The sequence below is a fragment of the Scyliorhinus torazame genome, chromosome 13, assembly GCF_047496885.1.
Source record: "Scyliorhinus torazame isolate Kashiwa2021f chromosome 13, sScyTor2.1, whole genome shotgun sequence".
Lineage (NCBI taxonomy): Eukaryota > Metazoa > Chordata > Chondrichthyes > Carcharhiniformes > Scyliorhinidae > Scyliorhinus > Scyliorhinus torazame.
The window spans coordinates 29,354,956-29,370,528 of record NC_092719.1 but is presented as its reverse complement, the minus strand read 5'-3'; the positions used below and the strand labels follow the sequence as shown (position 1 = coordinate 29,370,528).

The 15,573-nt window shown below is 52.9% G+C and overlaps 1 protein-coding gene across 4 annotated transcripts in view; it reads right to left on the bottom strand.

Annotated features, from left to right (window-relative positions):
* The window catches only part of LOC140387918 (echinoidin-like), a 74,154-nt gene that overhangs the window by 47,048 nt on the left and 11,533 nt on the right, over positions 1–15,573 (bottom strand). For all 4 annotated transcript variants that reach the window (XM_072471230.1, XM_072471229.1, XM_072471232.1 and 1 more), the window contains one exon: positions 15,024–15,106. In XM_072471230.1, the coding sequence (XP_072327331.1) occupies positions 15,024–15,106 (83 nt within the window). The remainder of the gene's footprint in view (positions 1–15,023; positions 15,107–15,573) is intronic.

Here is a 15,573-nt window from a genome sequence, read left to right as displayed (position 1 = left end):
CGACATGACGTCTGCCATTGTCATCAAAGTCACACAATCTTCGCTCTGTTCGGTTTCCCCGCTTTTGTAAGGGCCACGAAGAATCCAGCACGGGTTTTAAGGATACAAAGTAATAACATTTATTTACTATAACATATATACATAACAGTAGCAGTAACTTCCCTTTCTCCGCCCCCCTCATTGGGGAAGCTCATACACCCACAGGATTGTGGGATAGTCATTAGTCCCCAGCCAATGGTAAGTAGGCAGGTTATAACATCCCTCCCCCCCAAAGCCCAAGGAATCTACCGAAGACCCTGGCGAAAGAAGGCGTCGGACTCGCTTTGCCACATACCGGACACCATTTGCACGCGGCGCTGGATCAGGCGGCGTGTAACGAGACGGAGACCGGCGCTTCCGTGATGAACGGCGCAACGGTTGTACATCCACGGTCCGTGGACCCGAGGATTCCCCCTCTGATGCATCCTGTGTCTCCATCTCGGAGTCAGAGTCTGCTGCCTCCGTCATGACAGCGTCTCTATCTCCATTCGGTCCCGTAACGACCTGCGCAGGCTTCGAGTGAGGCACCAGTGGAAGATTGTGAGGAATACCTTCCCTTGTCTCTGGTCTCTGCGGCTGTTGAAATGAGCTCCGGGGGCGGGGAATCTTTTGAGGGGATGATCTTCTGGACCGGACGTGGTCTACATGTTTTCGCTGGAGACGACCCTGGGCTTGCACTTGGTAAGATATAGGGCCCGTTTGGCGAAAGATTACACCAGGAACCCATTGGTCACCACCAGCAAAATTCAAAACGAATACTGGGTCACCGTCGCAAACTGCCGAATCGGACGATGCCGAGAAAATCCCTGTCTCTGCCGTTCCTGTGTGCGGCGTACTTTTGCGCCAATGTCCGGGAAAACCATACTAAGGCGGGTGCGAAGTCTCCGGCCCATTAGGAGTTCTGCGGGAGCTACCCCAGTCACCGCATGGGGGGTGGTCCTGTACGTAAACAAAAAGCGAGCCAGTCTCGTGTCCATTGATCCGGAAGACTGCTTGTTTAGGACTCTTTTGAATGTCTGCACTGCGCGCTGTGCCAACCCATTTGAAGCCGGGTGGTAAGGGGCAGTGCGGATATGGCGGATGCCGTTCATCTTTGTGAACCTAGCAAACTCCTCACTCGTGAATGGAGTGCCATTATCCGTGACCAGCACCTCGGGGAGGCAATGCGTACTAAACGATAAACGCATCTTTTCAATTGTTGCGCAGGACGTTGTCCCCTGCATCTTATGCACCTCTAGCCATTTGGACTGGGCGTCAATTAGTAGAAGGAACATGGATCCTTGAAAAGGGCCTGCGAAATCTGCATGCAAGCGTGCCCAAGGCCGCCCTGGCCATTCCCAGTGATGTAGGGGCGCGGCCGGCGGAAGCTTCTGATGCTCCTGGCAAATGGAGCAGTTTTGGGCCACCTTCTCAATGTCGGTGTCGAGGCCTGGCCACCAGACATAACTCCGGGCCAACATTTTCATTTTGGTCACGCCTGGATGCCCATTGTGCAAGTCTGATAGTATCAGCTCCTGGCCTTTTTCCGGGGCAATCACACACGTCCACCACAAGAGGATGCCGTCTTCCACGCTGAATTCTGACAGCTTGGAGGAAAAAGTCCGCAACTCGCCTGGGCGCTGTCTATGCTGCCCACCATACAGGACTATGTGCCGAACCTTTGACAGGACTGGCTCCGTCTGGGTCCACTCACGGATCTGTGATGCCGTGACAGGCAAGGTGTCCATAAAATTTAGGGTTGCAACCACCTCACTGTTCATGGGGGTCGACATGGGGCCGGTCGATAAAGGCAATCGGCTCAGTGCGTCGGCATTTGCTATCTGCGTACCTGGTTTGTGCTCCAGAGAATACTCGTATGCAGCAAGCAACAAAGCCCAGCGCTGGATCCGTGCAGAAGCAATGGGCGGTATTGGCTTATCCTCTCTGAAAAGTCCCAGCAGAGGCTTATGATCGGTCCCGATAGTGAAATGGCGGCCGTACACGTACTGGTGGAAGCGTTTCACCGCAAAAACCACTGCCAGGCCCTCCTTCTCGATCTGCGCGTACTTTTTCTCCGCTGCAGTCAATGTGCGGGGGGCGAAAGCTATCGGTCGCTCGGCCCCGTTCTCCATCTTGTGGGACAGGACGGCCCCAATATCATACAGGGATGCATCACATGTGACGAGCAAAGGCTTTCCAGGATCATAGTGGGTTAGTAACCTAGACAACGACAATTGTTGCTTTACCCGCCGGAAAGCAGTTTCTTGCGGCTGACCCCAAACCCAGGTGTGATTTTTCTTTAGCAGAAGGTGCAAAGGGGCCAGCGTAGTTGCCAGATTGGGGAGGAACTTCCCGTAATAGTTTACGAGACCGAGAAAAGAACGAAGATGCGAAGTGTCAGTCGGGGTGGGGGCATGTTGAATTGCACGCACCTTCTCTGCGACGGGGTGCAGACCTTCGCAGTCCACCCCATAACCTAGGTAAACTACTTCCTTTGCCTGAAATACGCACTTTGTGCGACGTAAACGGACTCCAGCCTCCGAAAGGCGTCTAAGGACAGCCTCCAGATTTTCCAAATGTTCTTGCTCCGACGTCCCTGTAATCAAAACGTCATCTAGGTAGACAGCCACACGTGGTAAACCTCTCAAAATGCCCTAACACGTTGAAAAATTGCGCAGGCAGAGGATACTCCAAAGGGCAACCGTGTATATTCATACAGGCCCCGGTGTGTATTAATCGTTACATACGGTCGGGAGGCAGGGTCGAGCTCCAACTGCAGGTAGGCGTGACTCATATCTAATTTTGTGAACGAGAGTCCACCTGCAAGTTTCGCGTAGAGATCCTCTATGCGAGGCATTGGATATCGGTCAAGTCGGGAAACTGTATTCACTGTAAGTTTATAGTCGCCACACAAGTGAACTGTGGCATCTGGCTTCATTACAGGTACAATTGGTGCTGCCCAGTCAGCAAAACGGACGGGCCTGATAATACCCAAACTCTCCAAACGAGTGAGCTCCCCTTCTACCTTCTCGAGCAAGGCGTAAGGCACTGGGCGCGCCCGGAAATAGCGCGGCGTGGCTCCTGGTTCAACTTGGATACGGGCTACGACCCCTTTTATTTTCCCCAAACCAGGCTGGAATACATCTGGGTATCGTCCTAGCACCTCAGTCAACCCTTCAGAAACTGTTTGGAGGATGTGCTGCCATTGCAACCGCAAATGGCGCAACCAGTCCCGACCCAACAGGCTGGGCCCATGGCCGCGCACCACGATAAGTGGGAAACGCCCCTCCTGGCGTCCATAGACAACAGGGGTCATTGTAGTTCCTGCAATGTCCAGTGGTTCCCCCGTGTAGGTGGCCAACCTGGCCTATGAGTCGGTTAATGTAAGGGTCTGTATACCCTGCTTGATGCGGTCGAATGTCCTCTGGGCGATCACGGAGACCACTGCGCCAGTATCCAACTCCATCTCAAGCGGGTGGCCATTGACCCGTACTGTCACCTTAATGGGGACCACACGGGGAGCTGCCACACAATGCAGCTGCAGGCAGTCGTCCTCCGTCTCCACGTCCTCAGGAGTAGTCGCCGCAGGTTCATCCACATGGAAGGTACGGCCTCTGGGCTGGTCCCAGTTACGGCCCCTGGGCTGGTCCCAGTTTCGGTCGATACGACAGCGCCTCTGGCGTCCCCAGGACTGCCGTCCGCGACGGGGCTGGCGCCTACAAGTCTGACACGGACATGGCTCCTCATCCATTGGCTCTGGAGAAGGCTCCCTTCGGGGAGGAATGTCCGGTGGCCACTGGCGTCGGTCCGGACGTTGCCTCGCCCAAGGTACCGCAGGAGTGCGGGGGGACGTTTTCGGACGGAAGGGGTTGCGCCCCAAGGCTTGCACTTCCATTCCCTGTAGCTCCTGTACTCCTCGCTCTGCGCTCTCTCGGGACAAGACTATTTGAATGGCCTGTTGAAAAGTCAATGTTGGCTCCGCTAACAACTTTCTCTGGGTGGCCGCATTGTTAATACCGCAAACCAAACGGTCGTGTAACATTTCTGACAAGGTCTCACCATAGTCACAGTACTCCGCAATCCTGCGTAGCCTGGATAGAAAATCAGCAAGGGATTCTCCAGGGGTCCACTCAGTGGTATTAAACCGGTAACGCTGGACTATTGTGGACGGGGTTGGGTTAAAGTGTTGCCCCACTATATTCACAAGTTCGTCAAACGTTTTGGTGTCCGGCGCAGCTGGGTACGTAAGGCTCCTAATCACCCCAAACGTATGCGGGCCGCAGGCGGTGAGCAATATGACCACCTGGCGCTCTTTTTTGGTGATATTGTTTGCCCGGAAATAGTAATGCATCCGTTGTGTGTACTGGTGCCAGCTTTCCAGCGCAGCATCAAAAACATCCAAACGTCCGGACAGAGGCACAGTGAAATAGAAAACAACTTCCAACCTGTATCCAACAAAAATCCAGGGAGGTGGCTTCAGCAGTGTAGACAGCTATTCACTTTTACCTTCGTCGCCAGTTTTGTAAGGGCCACAAAGAATCCAGCACGAGTTTTAAGGATACAAAGTAATAACATTTATTTAATATAACATATATACATAACAGTAGCAGTAACTTCCCTTGCTACATACTCCTTCCTCCTGGTTCCTGAACTGGCCAGCTTATTTATACTAGGAGTTTCTCCGCCCGACTCATTGGGGAAGCTCATACTCCCACAGGATTGTGGGATAGTCATTAGTCCCCAGCCAATGGTAAGTAGGCAGGTTATAACACCCGCCTACATCCACAGTGACAGGGGATCCTCATTCATGAGTGATGAGCTACGTCAGTTCCTGCTCAGCAGGGGTATCGCCTCCAGCATGACGACAAGCTATAACCCCCGGGGAAACGGGCAGATAGAGAGGGAGAACGGGACGGTATGGAGGGCCGTCCAACTGGCCCTACGGTCCAGGAACCTCCCGGCCTCTCGCTGGCAGGAGGTCCTCCCTGATGCACTACATTCCATTTGGTCACTACTGTGCACCGCCACTAACAAAACACCTCCTGAACGTCTTTTCACCTTCCCCAGGAAGTCCACATCCGGGGTGTCGCTCCCGACTTGGCTCACAGCTCCAGGACCCGCCCTTCTCCGTAGGCACGTCCGACTCCACAAGGCGGACCCGTTGGTGGAGAGGGTGCAGTTGCTCCATGCGAACCCCCAGTATGCCTACGACACACACACACACACTGCAGACTCCGCACAGACAGTGATCCAAGCCAGAATCGAACTATGCAATTGTGCTATACACAATGCCACCGTGCTGCCCTTAAGAACAACTTAATCTACACTATATCATGCTACCGTAATCCATGTACCTATCCAATAGCTGCTTGAAGGTCCCTAATGTTTCTGACAACTACTTCCACAGGCAGTGCATTCCATGCCCCACTACTCTCTGGGTAAAGAACCTACCTCTGACATCCCCCCTATATCTTCCAAACATTCACCTTAAAAATTTATGTCCCCTTGTAATGGTTTGTTCCACCCGGGGAAAAAGTCTCTGACTGTCTACTCTATCTATTCCCCTGATCATCTTATAAACCTCTATCAAGTCGCCCCTCATCCTTCTCCGTTCTAATGAGAAAAGACCTAGCACCCTCAACCTTTCCTCGTAAGCCCTACTCTCCATTCCAGGCAACATTCTGGTAAATCTCCTTTGCACCTTTTCCAAAGCTTCCACATCCTTCCTAAAATGAGGCAACCAGAACTGTACACAGTACTCCAAATGTGGCCTTACCAAAGTTTTGTACAGCTGCATCATCACCTCACGGCTCTTAAATTCAACCCCTCTGTTAATGAACGCAAGCACACCATAGGCCTTCTTCACAGCTCTATCCACTTGAGTGGCAACTTTCAAAGATGTATGAACATAGACCCCAAGATCTCTCTGCTCCTCCACATTGCCAAGAACTCTACCGTTAACTCTGTATTCCGCATTCATATTTGTCCTTCCAAAATGGACAACCTCACACTTTTCAGGGTTAAACTCCATCTGCCACTTCTCAGCCCAGCTCTGCATCCTATCTATGTCTCTTTGCAGCTGACAACAGCCCTCCTCACTATCCACAACTCCACCAATCTTCGTATCGTCTGCAAATTTACTGACCCACCCTTCAACTCCCTCATCCAAGTCATTAATGAAAATCAAACAGCAGAGGACCCAGAACTGATCCCTGCGGTACGCCACTGGTAACTTGGATCCAGGCTGAATATTTGCCATCCACCACCACTCTCTGACTTCTGTCGGTTAGCCAGTTCGTTATCCAACTGGCCAAATTTCCCACTATCCCATACCTCCTTACTTTCTGCAGAAGCCTACCATGGGGAACCTTATCAAATGCCTTACTAAAATCCATGTACACTACATCCACTGCTTTACCTTCATCCACATGCTTGGTCACCTCCTCAAAGAATTCAATAAGACTTGTAAGGCAAGACCTACCCCTCACAAATCCGTGCTGACTATCCCTAATCAAGCAGTATCATTCCAGATGCTCAGAAATCCTATCCTTCGGTACCCTTTCCATGACTTTGCCTACCACCGAAGTAAGACTAACTGCCCTGTAATTCCCAGGGTTATCCCTATTCCCTTTTTTGAACAGGGGCACGACATTCGCCACTCTCCAATCCCCTGGTACCACCCCTGTTGACAGTGAGGACGAAAAGATCATTGCCAACGGCTCTGCAATTTCATCTCTTGCTTCCCATAGAATCCTTGGATATATCCCGTCAGGCCCGGGGGACTTGTCTATCCTCAAGTTTTTCAAAATGCCCAACACCTCTTCCTTCCTAACAAGTATTTCCTTGAGCTTACCAGTCTGTTTCACACTGTCCTCTCCAACAATATGGCCCCTCTCATTTGTAAATACAGAAGAAAAGTACTCATTCAAGACCTCTCCTATCTCTTCAGACTCAATACACAATCTCCCGCTACTGTCCTTGATCGGACCTACCCTCGCTCTAGTCATTCTCATATTTCTCACATATGTGTAAAAGACCTTGGGGTTTTCCTTGTTCCTACCCGCCAAAGATTGTTCATGCCCTCTCTTCGCTCTCCTCATCCCTTTCTTTAGTTCCCTCCTGGCTATCTTGTATCCCTCCAGTGCCCTGTCTGAGCCTTGAGTCCTCAGCCTTACATAAATCTCCTTCTTTCCCTTAACAAGACATTCAACCTCTCTTGTCAACCATGGTTCCCTCACTCGACCATCTCTTCCCTGCCTGACAGGGACATACGTATCAAGGACACATAGTATCTGTTCCTTGAACAAGTTCCACATTTCACTTGAAAGTCACAGAATTGTGGTCACTATCTCCAAAATGCTCCCCCACTAACAAATCTATCACTTGCCCTGGTTCATTACCAAGTACCAAATCCAATATGGCCCCTTCTCTGGTCGGACAATCTACATATTGTGTTAGAAAAGCTTTCTGGACACACTACACAAACACCACCCCATCCAAACTATTTGATCTAAAGAGTTTCCATTCAATGTTTGGGAAGTTAAAGTCACCCATGACTACTACCTTGTGACTTCTGCACATTTCCAAAATCTGTTTCACAATCGGTTCCTCCACATCGCTGCTACTATTGGGCGGCCTATAGAAAACTCCTAACAAGGTGACTGCTCCTTTCCTATTTCTGACTTCAACCCATACTACCTCAGTAGGCAGATACTCCACGAACTGCCTTTCTGCAGCTGTTACACTATCTCTAATTAACAATGCCACCAGCCATAGCATCCCCCCCCCCCCCCCCACCCCATAGCCTGCGTGGTGCTGACGTCCTCAGCGATGCATCTCAGTGACTGGGTCATTCTCTGCAGTGCCTCAACAACGTCCACCTGTGCCCTGGACACACCCTGTACAGCATTAGCAATGTCCACCTGTGCCCTGGACAACCTGTACAGCATCAGCAATGTCAACCTGTGCCCTGGACACCCTGTACAGCATCAGCAATGTCAACCTGTGCCCTGGACACCCCCTGTACAGCATCAACAACGTCCACCTGTGCCCTGGACACGCCCTGTACAGCATCAGCAATGTCCACCTGTGCCCTGGACACGCCCTGTACAGCATCAACAATGTCCACCTGTGTCTGGGACACGCCCTGTACAGCATCAACAATGTCCACCTGTACCCTGGACACGCCCTGTGCAGCATCAACAATGTCCACCTGTGCCCTGGACACGCCCTGTAAAGCATCAGCAATGTCCACCTGTGCCCTGGACACGCCCTGTACAGCATCAACAATGTCCACCTGTGCCCTGGACACGCCCTGTACAGCATCAACAATGTCCACCTGTGCCGTGGACACGCCCTGTGCAGCATCAGCAATGTCCACCTGTGCCCTGGACACGCCCTGTAAAGCATCAGCAATGTCCACCTGTGCCGTGGACACGCCCTGGGCAGCATCAACAATGTCCACCTGTGCCCTGGACACGCCCTGTAAAGCATCAGCAATGTCCACCTGTGCCCTGGACACGCCCTGTACAGCATCAACAATGTCCACCTGTGCCCTGGACACGCCCTGTACAGCATCAGCAATGTCCACCTGTGCCCTGGACACGCCCTGTACAGCATCAACAACGTCCACCTGTGCCCTGGACACGCCCTGTACAGCATCAGCAATGTCCACCTGTGCCCTGGACACGCCCTGTACAGCATCAACAATGTCCACCTGTGTCTGGGACACGCCCTGTACAGCATCAACAATGTCCACCTGTACCCTGGACACGCCCTGTGCAGCATCAACAATGTCCACCTGTGCCCTGGACACGCCCTGTGCAGCATCAACAATGTCCACCTGTGCCCTGGACACGCCCTGTAAAGCATCAGCAATGTCCACCTGTGCCCTGGACACGCCCTGTACAGCATCAACAATGTCCACCTGTGTCTGGGACACGCCCTGTGCAGCATCAGCAATGTCCACCTGCGTCTGGGACACGCCCTGTACAGCATCAACAATGTCCACCTGTGCCCTGGACACGCCCTGTACAGCATCAACAATGTCCACCTGTGCCCTGGACACCCCCTGTACAGCATCAGCAATGTCCACCTGTGCCCTGGACACCCCCTGTACAGCATCAGCAATGTCCACTTGCGTCTGGGACACGCCCTGTACAGCATCAGCAATGTCCACCTGTGCCCTGGACACGCCCTGTACAGCATCAACAATGTCCACCTGTGCCCTGGACACGCCCTGTACAGCATCAATAATGTCCACCTGTACCCTGGACACACCCTGTACAGCATCAATAATGTCCACTTTCGTCTGGGACACGCCCTGTACAGCATCAGCAATGTCCACCTTTGCCTTGGACACACCCTGTACAGCATCAACAATGTCCACCTGTGCCCTGGACACGCCCTGTACAGCATCAACAATGTCCACCTGTACCCTGGACACGCCCTGTACAGCATCTGCAATGTCCACCTGTGCCCTGGACACGCCCTGTACAGCATCAGCAATGTCCACCTGTGCCCTGGACACGCCCTGTACAGCATCAGCAATGTCCACCTGTGCCCTGGACACGCCCTGTACAGCATCAGCAATGTCCACCTGTGCCCTGGACACGCCCTGTACAGCATCAACAATGTCCACCTGTGCCGTGGACACGCCCTGTACAGCATCAACAATGTCCACCTGTGCCGTGGACACGCCCTGTACAGCATCAACAATGTCCACCTGTGCCCTGGACACGCCCTGTACAGCATCAACAATGTCCACCTGTGCCCTGGACACGCCCTGTACAGCATCAACAATGTCCACCTGTGCCCTGGACACGCCCTGTACAGCATCAGCAATGTCCACCTGTGCCCTGGACACCCCCTGTACAGCATCAGCAATGTCCACCTGTGCCCTGGACACCCCCTGTACAGCATCAGCAATGTCCACCTGTGCCCTGGACACCCCCTGTACAGCATCAGCAATGTCCACCTGTGCCCTGGACACCCCCTGTACAGCATCAGCAATGTCCACCTGTGCCCTGGACATGCCCTGTACAGAATCAACAATGTCCACCTGTACCCTGGACACACCCTGTACAGCATCAATAATGTCCACTTTCGTCTGGGACACGCCCTGTACAGCATCTGCAATGTCCACCTGTGCACTGGACACGCCCTGTACAGCATCAATAATGTCCACCTGTACCCTGGACACCCCCTGTACAGCATCAGCAATGTCCACCTGTGCCCTGGACACGCCCTGTACAGCATCAACAATGTCCACCTGTGCCGTGGACACGCCCTGTACAGCATCAATAATGTCCACCTGTGCCCTGGACATGCCCTGTACAGCATCAACAATGTCCACCAGTGCCCTGGACACGCCCTGTACAGCATCAACAATGTCCACCTGTGCCCTGGACACGCCCTGTACAGCATCAACAATGTCCACCTGTGCCGTGGACACGCCCTGTACAGCATCAGCAATGTCCACCTGTGCCTGGACACCCCCTGTACAGCATCAGCAATGTCCACCTGTGCCCTGGACACCCCCTGTACAGCATCAGCAATGTCCACCTGTGCCCTGGACACCCCCTGTACAGCATCAGCAATGTCCACCTGTGCCCTGGACACCCCCTGTACAGCATCAGCAATGTCCACATGTGCCCTGGACACCCCCTGTACAGCATCAACAATGTCCACCTGTGCCGTGGACACCCCCTGTACAGCATCAACAATGTCCACCTGTGCCCTGGACACGCCCTGTATACCATCAGCAATGTCCACCTGTGCCCTGGACACCCCCTGTACAGCATCAGCAATGTCCACCTGTGCCCTGGACACACCCTGTACAGCATCAGCAATGTCCACCTGTGCCCTGGACACGCCCTGTATACCATCAGCAATGTCCACCTGTACCCTGACACCCCCTGTACAGCATCAACAATGTCCACCTGTGCCCTGGACACACCCTGTACAGCATCAACAATGTCCACCTGTGCCCTGGACACGCCCTGTACAGCATCAACAATGTCCACCTGTGCCCTGGACACGCCCTGTACAGCATCAACAATGTCCACCTGTGCCCTGGACACACCCTGTACAGCATCAGCAATGTCCACCTGTGCCCTGGTCACGCCCTGTACAGCATCAGCAATGTCCACCTGTGCCCTGGTCACGCCCTGTACAGCATCAGCAATGTCCACCTGTGCCCTGGACATGCCCTGTACAGCACCAGCAATGTCCACCTGTGCCCTGGACACGCCCTGTACAGCATCAGCAATGTCCACATGTGCCCTGGACACGCCCTGGGCAGCATCAACAATGTCCACATGTGCCCTGGACACCCCCTGTACAGCAACAACAATGTCCACCTGTGCCCTGGACACGCCCTGTGTAGCGTCTGGGACACGTCGCTCAGAGACTGGGAAATGTTGCCAAGGCCCTCAGCCATGGTGCTAGCCAGGGAGTCCTGTGGAGGTCGCTTGCCTTATTACAACATTGGACAGCGGTCCGCCTCGTGTTACTGGACGAACTGATGGCCACTGCCACTAACTACCAGGTAGCATTGGCGGCCGTGTGGCTGCTCCTCCGACTCCCCCTGTGGGGAACAGTGGGCCCTGTCTCACCTCCATAGCATCCAACAGCCTGGACAGGTCAGTATCCCCAAAGCGTGGAGCAGGTCTACGCGGTGTCATGGCCGTGAGCTGAGTGCAGTGTGTTCGGAGGGAGCGTTTATCAGCAATTCTCCCTTGTCTGGGGGGGAGACGCTGGATGCGGTCCGAGCGGATTAGCTGGTGAGACAGTCAGCTCTGGCGTGGAGCCCGTGGGGGATCATTTCCGGTACTACATGCCATGAAATACCGGCAGCGGTCTCGCCAGCCCGATCTTCGGGAAGCTGCCGGGAAGTCCCATCCGCTACGGTACTTAAGAGTTTCCCCATTAAATAGCGCCCAAAGATATTGAAAACATAGTGTGCCAATGCATCCACTGTCAGACACAACAGTCATTGTCTCCTACAGCCAACCTCCACCCCTGCGAGTGGCCGGGCCGTGAATGAACTGGAGTGCACGGAGACATTGCAGGCCCTTTCTTGGGCAGGATGTTCCTCATCTTGGTAAATGCTCATTTCAAATGATTATCCCTCCAAGAGATGGGAGTGATGACCTTGGTGCCACAGTAGAAGCCTTGTGCTGGGTATTTTCCATACACAGCCTCCTAGAAGCCATTGTCTCTGACATCGGCACCCCTTTCGCTGGGGAGGATTCCAACACTTCATTCAATGGAATTCGACAAACCAAAATGGCTCAAGATCAACCCACGTCAAACGAATTGGCGGCAACAGCCGACCAAAATGTTAATAATGTTATGAAACAGCAGTCAGACTGCCCGGTGTGGTTTCTCACGCAGACACATCAAACAGGCTGTCCTGGGCAGAGGGAGCCGAGACATTCAGAGATGACTCAGCCAGCAGCTCCGGTGGGAGCTGGAGAAAGGACTTGACCTACAGGAGTGGTGAAGTCTCCTGGACCGGCGCCTTCTGCGGACAACAAGATGACATCAGAGGTACTGGTTGGGGAACTGAGGCGATCCACAAGGACTCAAAGGTGTCCTTTGACAGACTTGGTGAATAATTCTTTTCCATTATGTCTCTTGACCATTTCACATGTATCTAACACATCTATCTAGCACGCGTTGCAAAATGTAATTAAAGGCCTTAAGAGTGGTAGCGTGGCCCCTTTAATGGGAGAGCCTTCGCAGTTCATGTGACCGGCTCAGGGCTAATCATGCAGCAGTGCGTGAACTCTGACCAATGAAGAGAAAATCCCCCAAGGGACAAGGGCCCTGGGAGCAGGGGCCTGGGCAGTGGGGACCTTGGAGCCAGAGAGTTAAGACATTGAACACAATCTAACGGAAATGATTCCAATGTGGGAACTGCCGTGAGCGTCCCGGTGTTCAACCTGGCGAGGCTGTCACTGGTATCAAATATTAATCTGTCCACTTCACCACGCCCCACGGGCCTTCACGCCGCAAATAATGATCCCGCCAGCTGATTCACCGGGACTGCGCTTGCCAGCTCCCCGCCAACAAGGGAGAGCGACATTTAAACCGATCCTGCAGAGCAAACCCCACGCAGCTCGCAGCCATACCACAGCCCCGCGATTCGGGAATGCTGGTCTGGCCAGATTGTTGGGCACGGCCGAGTCCAGAGAGGATGTCATGTTCCCCCGAGGGGCTCGGAGGGTCAGCCAGAGGGCAGCCAGTATCGCCTGGGAGGTGGTAGCGGTTGTCAGCTCGGGGAGCGTCACGCAGTAAGGAGATCAACGACCGACACCGGGCTGCACGGGTGAGTTGGCACCGGCCCCCTGGCACTGACCCCCATGAGAATCCACTTGGGAGGTGTGGTGCTCACTTAACTACGATTGCCAACTCCCATTAGCAATAGTCTTCAGCCACACGGCTAGGGGCCTCCACGGTCAGTGGTAGTTACAGGTGGTCAGTGGTACAGACAGGCAGGTGCTGGGGTTGCCCCCATTATGGATACACACTATCCAGGAGTGGCATGGCGGACTCCTAGCCCTTGAGACACTGACACATTTCCCCCCCCCCCACCCCCCCCCAAGCCCAGGGGTGACCCTTCCACCAATTGTGACCGAAACCCCCCTCCCCCCACCCCCCCCCCCCCCCCCCCCGCCCTTCCGGCCCAGGCCGCTCCCCTTGGGGGTTTTCTCAGTCCCCCCTCCCCAGGCAGTGGGGCAGCAACCCCAGTGTTTCCGGGCTCATTGGCCGGGGGTGAAGATGGCTTGTCCCCTCCTCAGATCACCACAACAGCCATTCTGCCAGCTTCACGTTTTTAAAAAGGTGTCCAAATCGGTGCCCGCGTGGCCACTTGCTGGGAGGCGGTTAGATCCCGGGAGGCTGGTATAAAGAGGGTCGTCCTCGTTAATTGTATGGAGATTGGCTTTAAATGGTGATTATTGGTTTGTAGCCAAGTCGCGGCGGGATCTGATCACGTCAACCGGAGCGGGCCAGTTCGATTGCAAACCGATCTCTCACAATCTCTCGCTCAAGTACAATGCGGCGTAAAATCTTTCCCACAGCCATTGTTGCTCTGTGCCTGTATATAGTTGTCTTTGCCTAGTGTTAATAAACCCTCTCTGCTGTTACTGGAAGTCTCCAGTCTATTGTCTTGAGTTACCACAGTTACAATAACAGATTTGGACAAGGAAAATGGGGCAGGGATTTAGTGAAGCATAAACTCCAGCATGGACTGATTGGGCCAAATGGCCTGTTTCTCTGCTGTATATCCTATGTAATTGTATTCACCCTGCAGCCTCCATTCTTATCCTCACAGGCAGGAAGTTCTAGAATTGTTCTAGAGGCAATATGGCGGCACTATGGTTAGCACTGCTGCCTCACAGTGCCAGGGACCTGGGTTCAATTCTAGTCCTGGGTGACTGTCTGTGTGGAGTCTGCATGTTCTCTCCATGTCTGCGTGGATTTCCTCCGTGTGCTCTGGTTTTCTCCCACAGTCCAAAGATGTGCAGGTTAGGTGGGGTTACGGGGATAGGACAGGGGTTTGGGCCTAGGTAGGGTGCGCTTTCAGAGGGTCAATGCAGATTCGATGAGCCGAATAGCCTCCTTCTGCACTGTAATAATTCTATGGTTCTCAGTATCCAAAGGGCCTCCTTCTCTACCTCCTCTTGTGTCCTGACAGACACACCGTCCTCTTCCTGCAATGTGCTTCACTATGAGGTGACTGTGATCTGGAGAGAGCCGTGTGGGTATTTCCCCTCCTCCCCCGTGTTGGAGAGTCTCAAACTCACACTTCAGCTCAATGACTCTGAGCTGCTGTGTCTCAGGCAAGAGACACATCCGACAGATGTAGCCATCCCGGACAGTCTGATTGTCCCAAATTCCCATATTCTATTATCCGGATACACCTCCTGTGCTGCCAATTTTAATCTTTATTTTTTGTTCACAGTCATTGATTTCCACAGATAATAGAATCAGTTTACCTGCCACCTCACTGCTGAATAATGCAGCCAACAGCAAAACTCCAATCAGCATCATATCTGGCTTGAAGTTCCTCTCCTCAAACCTGAAATACAAAAACAATTCAACATTAACATCAAGATTTCCAATGAAAGGTGGGAATCTCCTGCTCCCATTCCTACCTCTCTCTTTCCCAGTTGTCTGATGTGATGAGGTTCCAAGTGTGACTGTGAATATATAGAGCAGCCTGAAGAGCAGTGGAGCCACTGAAATCAAATCCAATTGGCTGGATCAGTAATGATGTCACATGAATTATTGACCAATTGGTGTCTGAGAGCCAACAGGAGGGACTGGAAGATATTCAAATATTTCCTGTACCACATCTGAGATTGTTTAACGTGGCTCTGTAACTCCTCAGTGAGGAATGGAAACTGCAGTCAATGTTCCAAACCCCATTAATCAGACTGGAAATGAATGGATTGAAGAAATTATTAATAATTATAAACTTTATTAGTGTCACAAGTAGGCTTACATTAACACTGCAATGAAGTTACTGTGAAAAGCCCCTAGTCG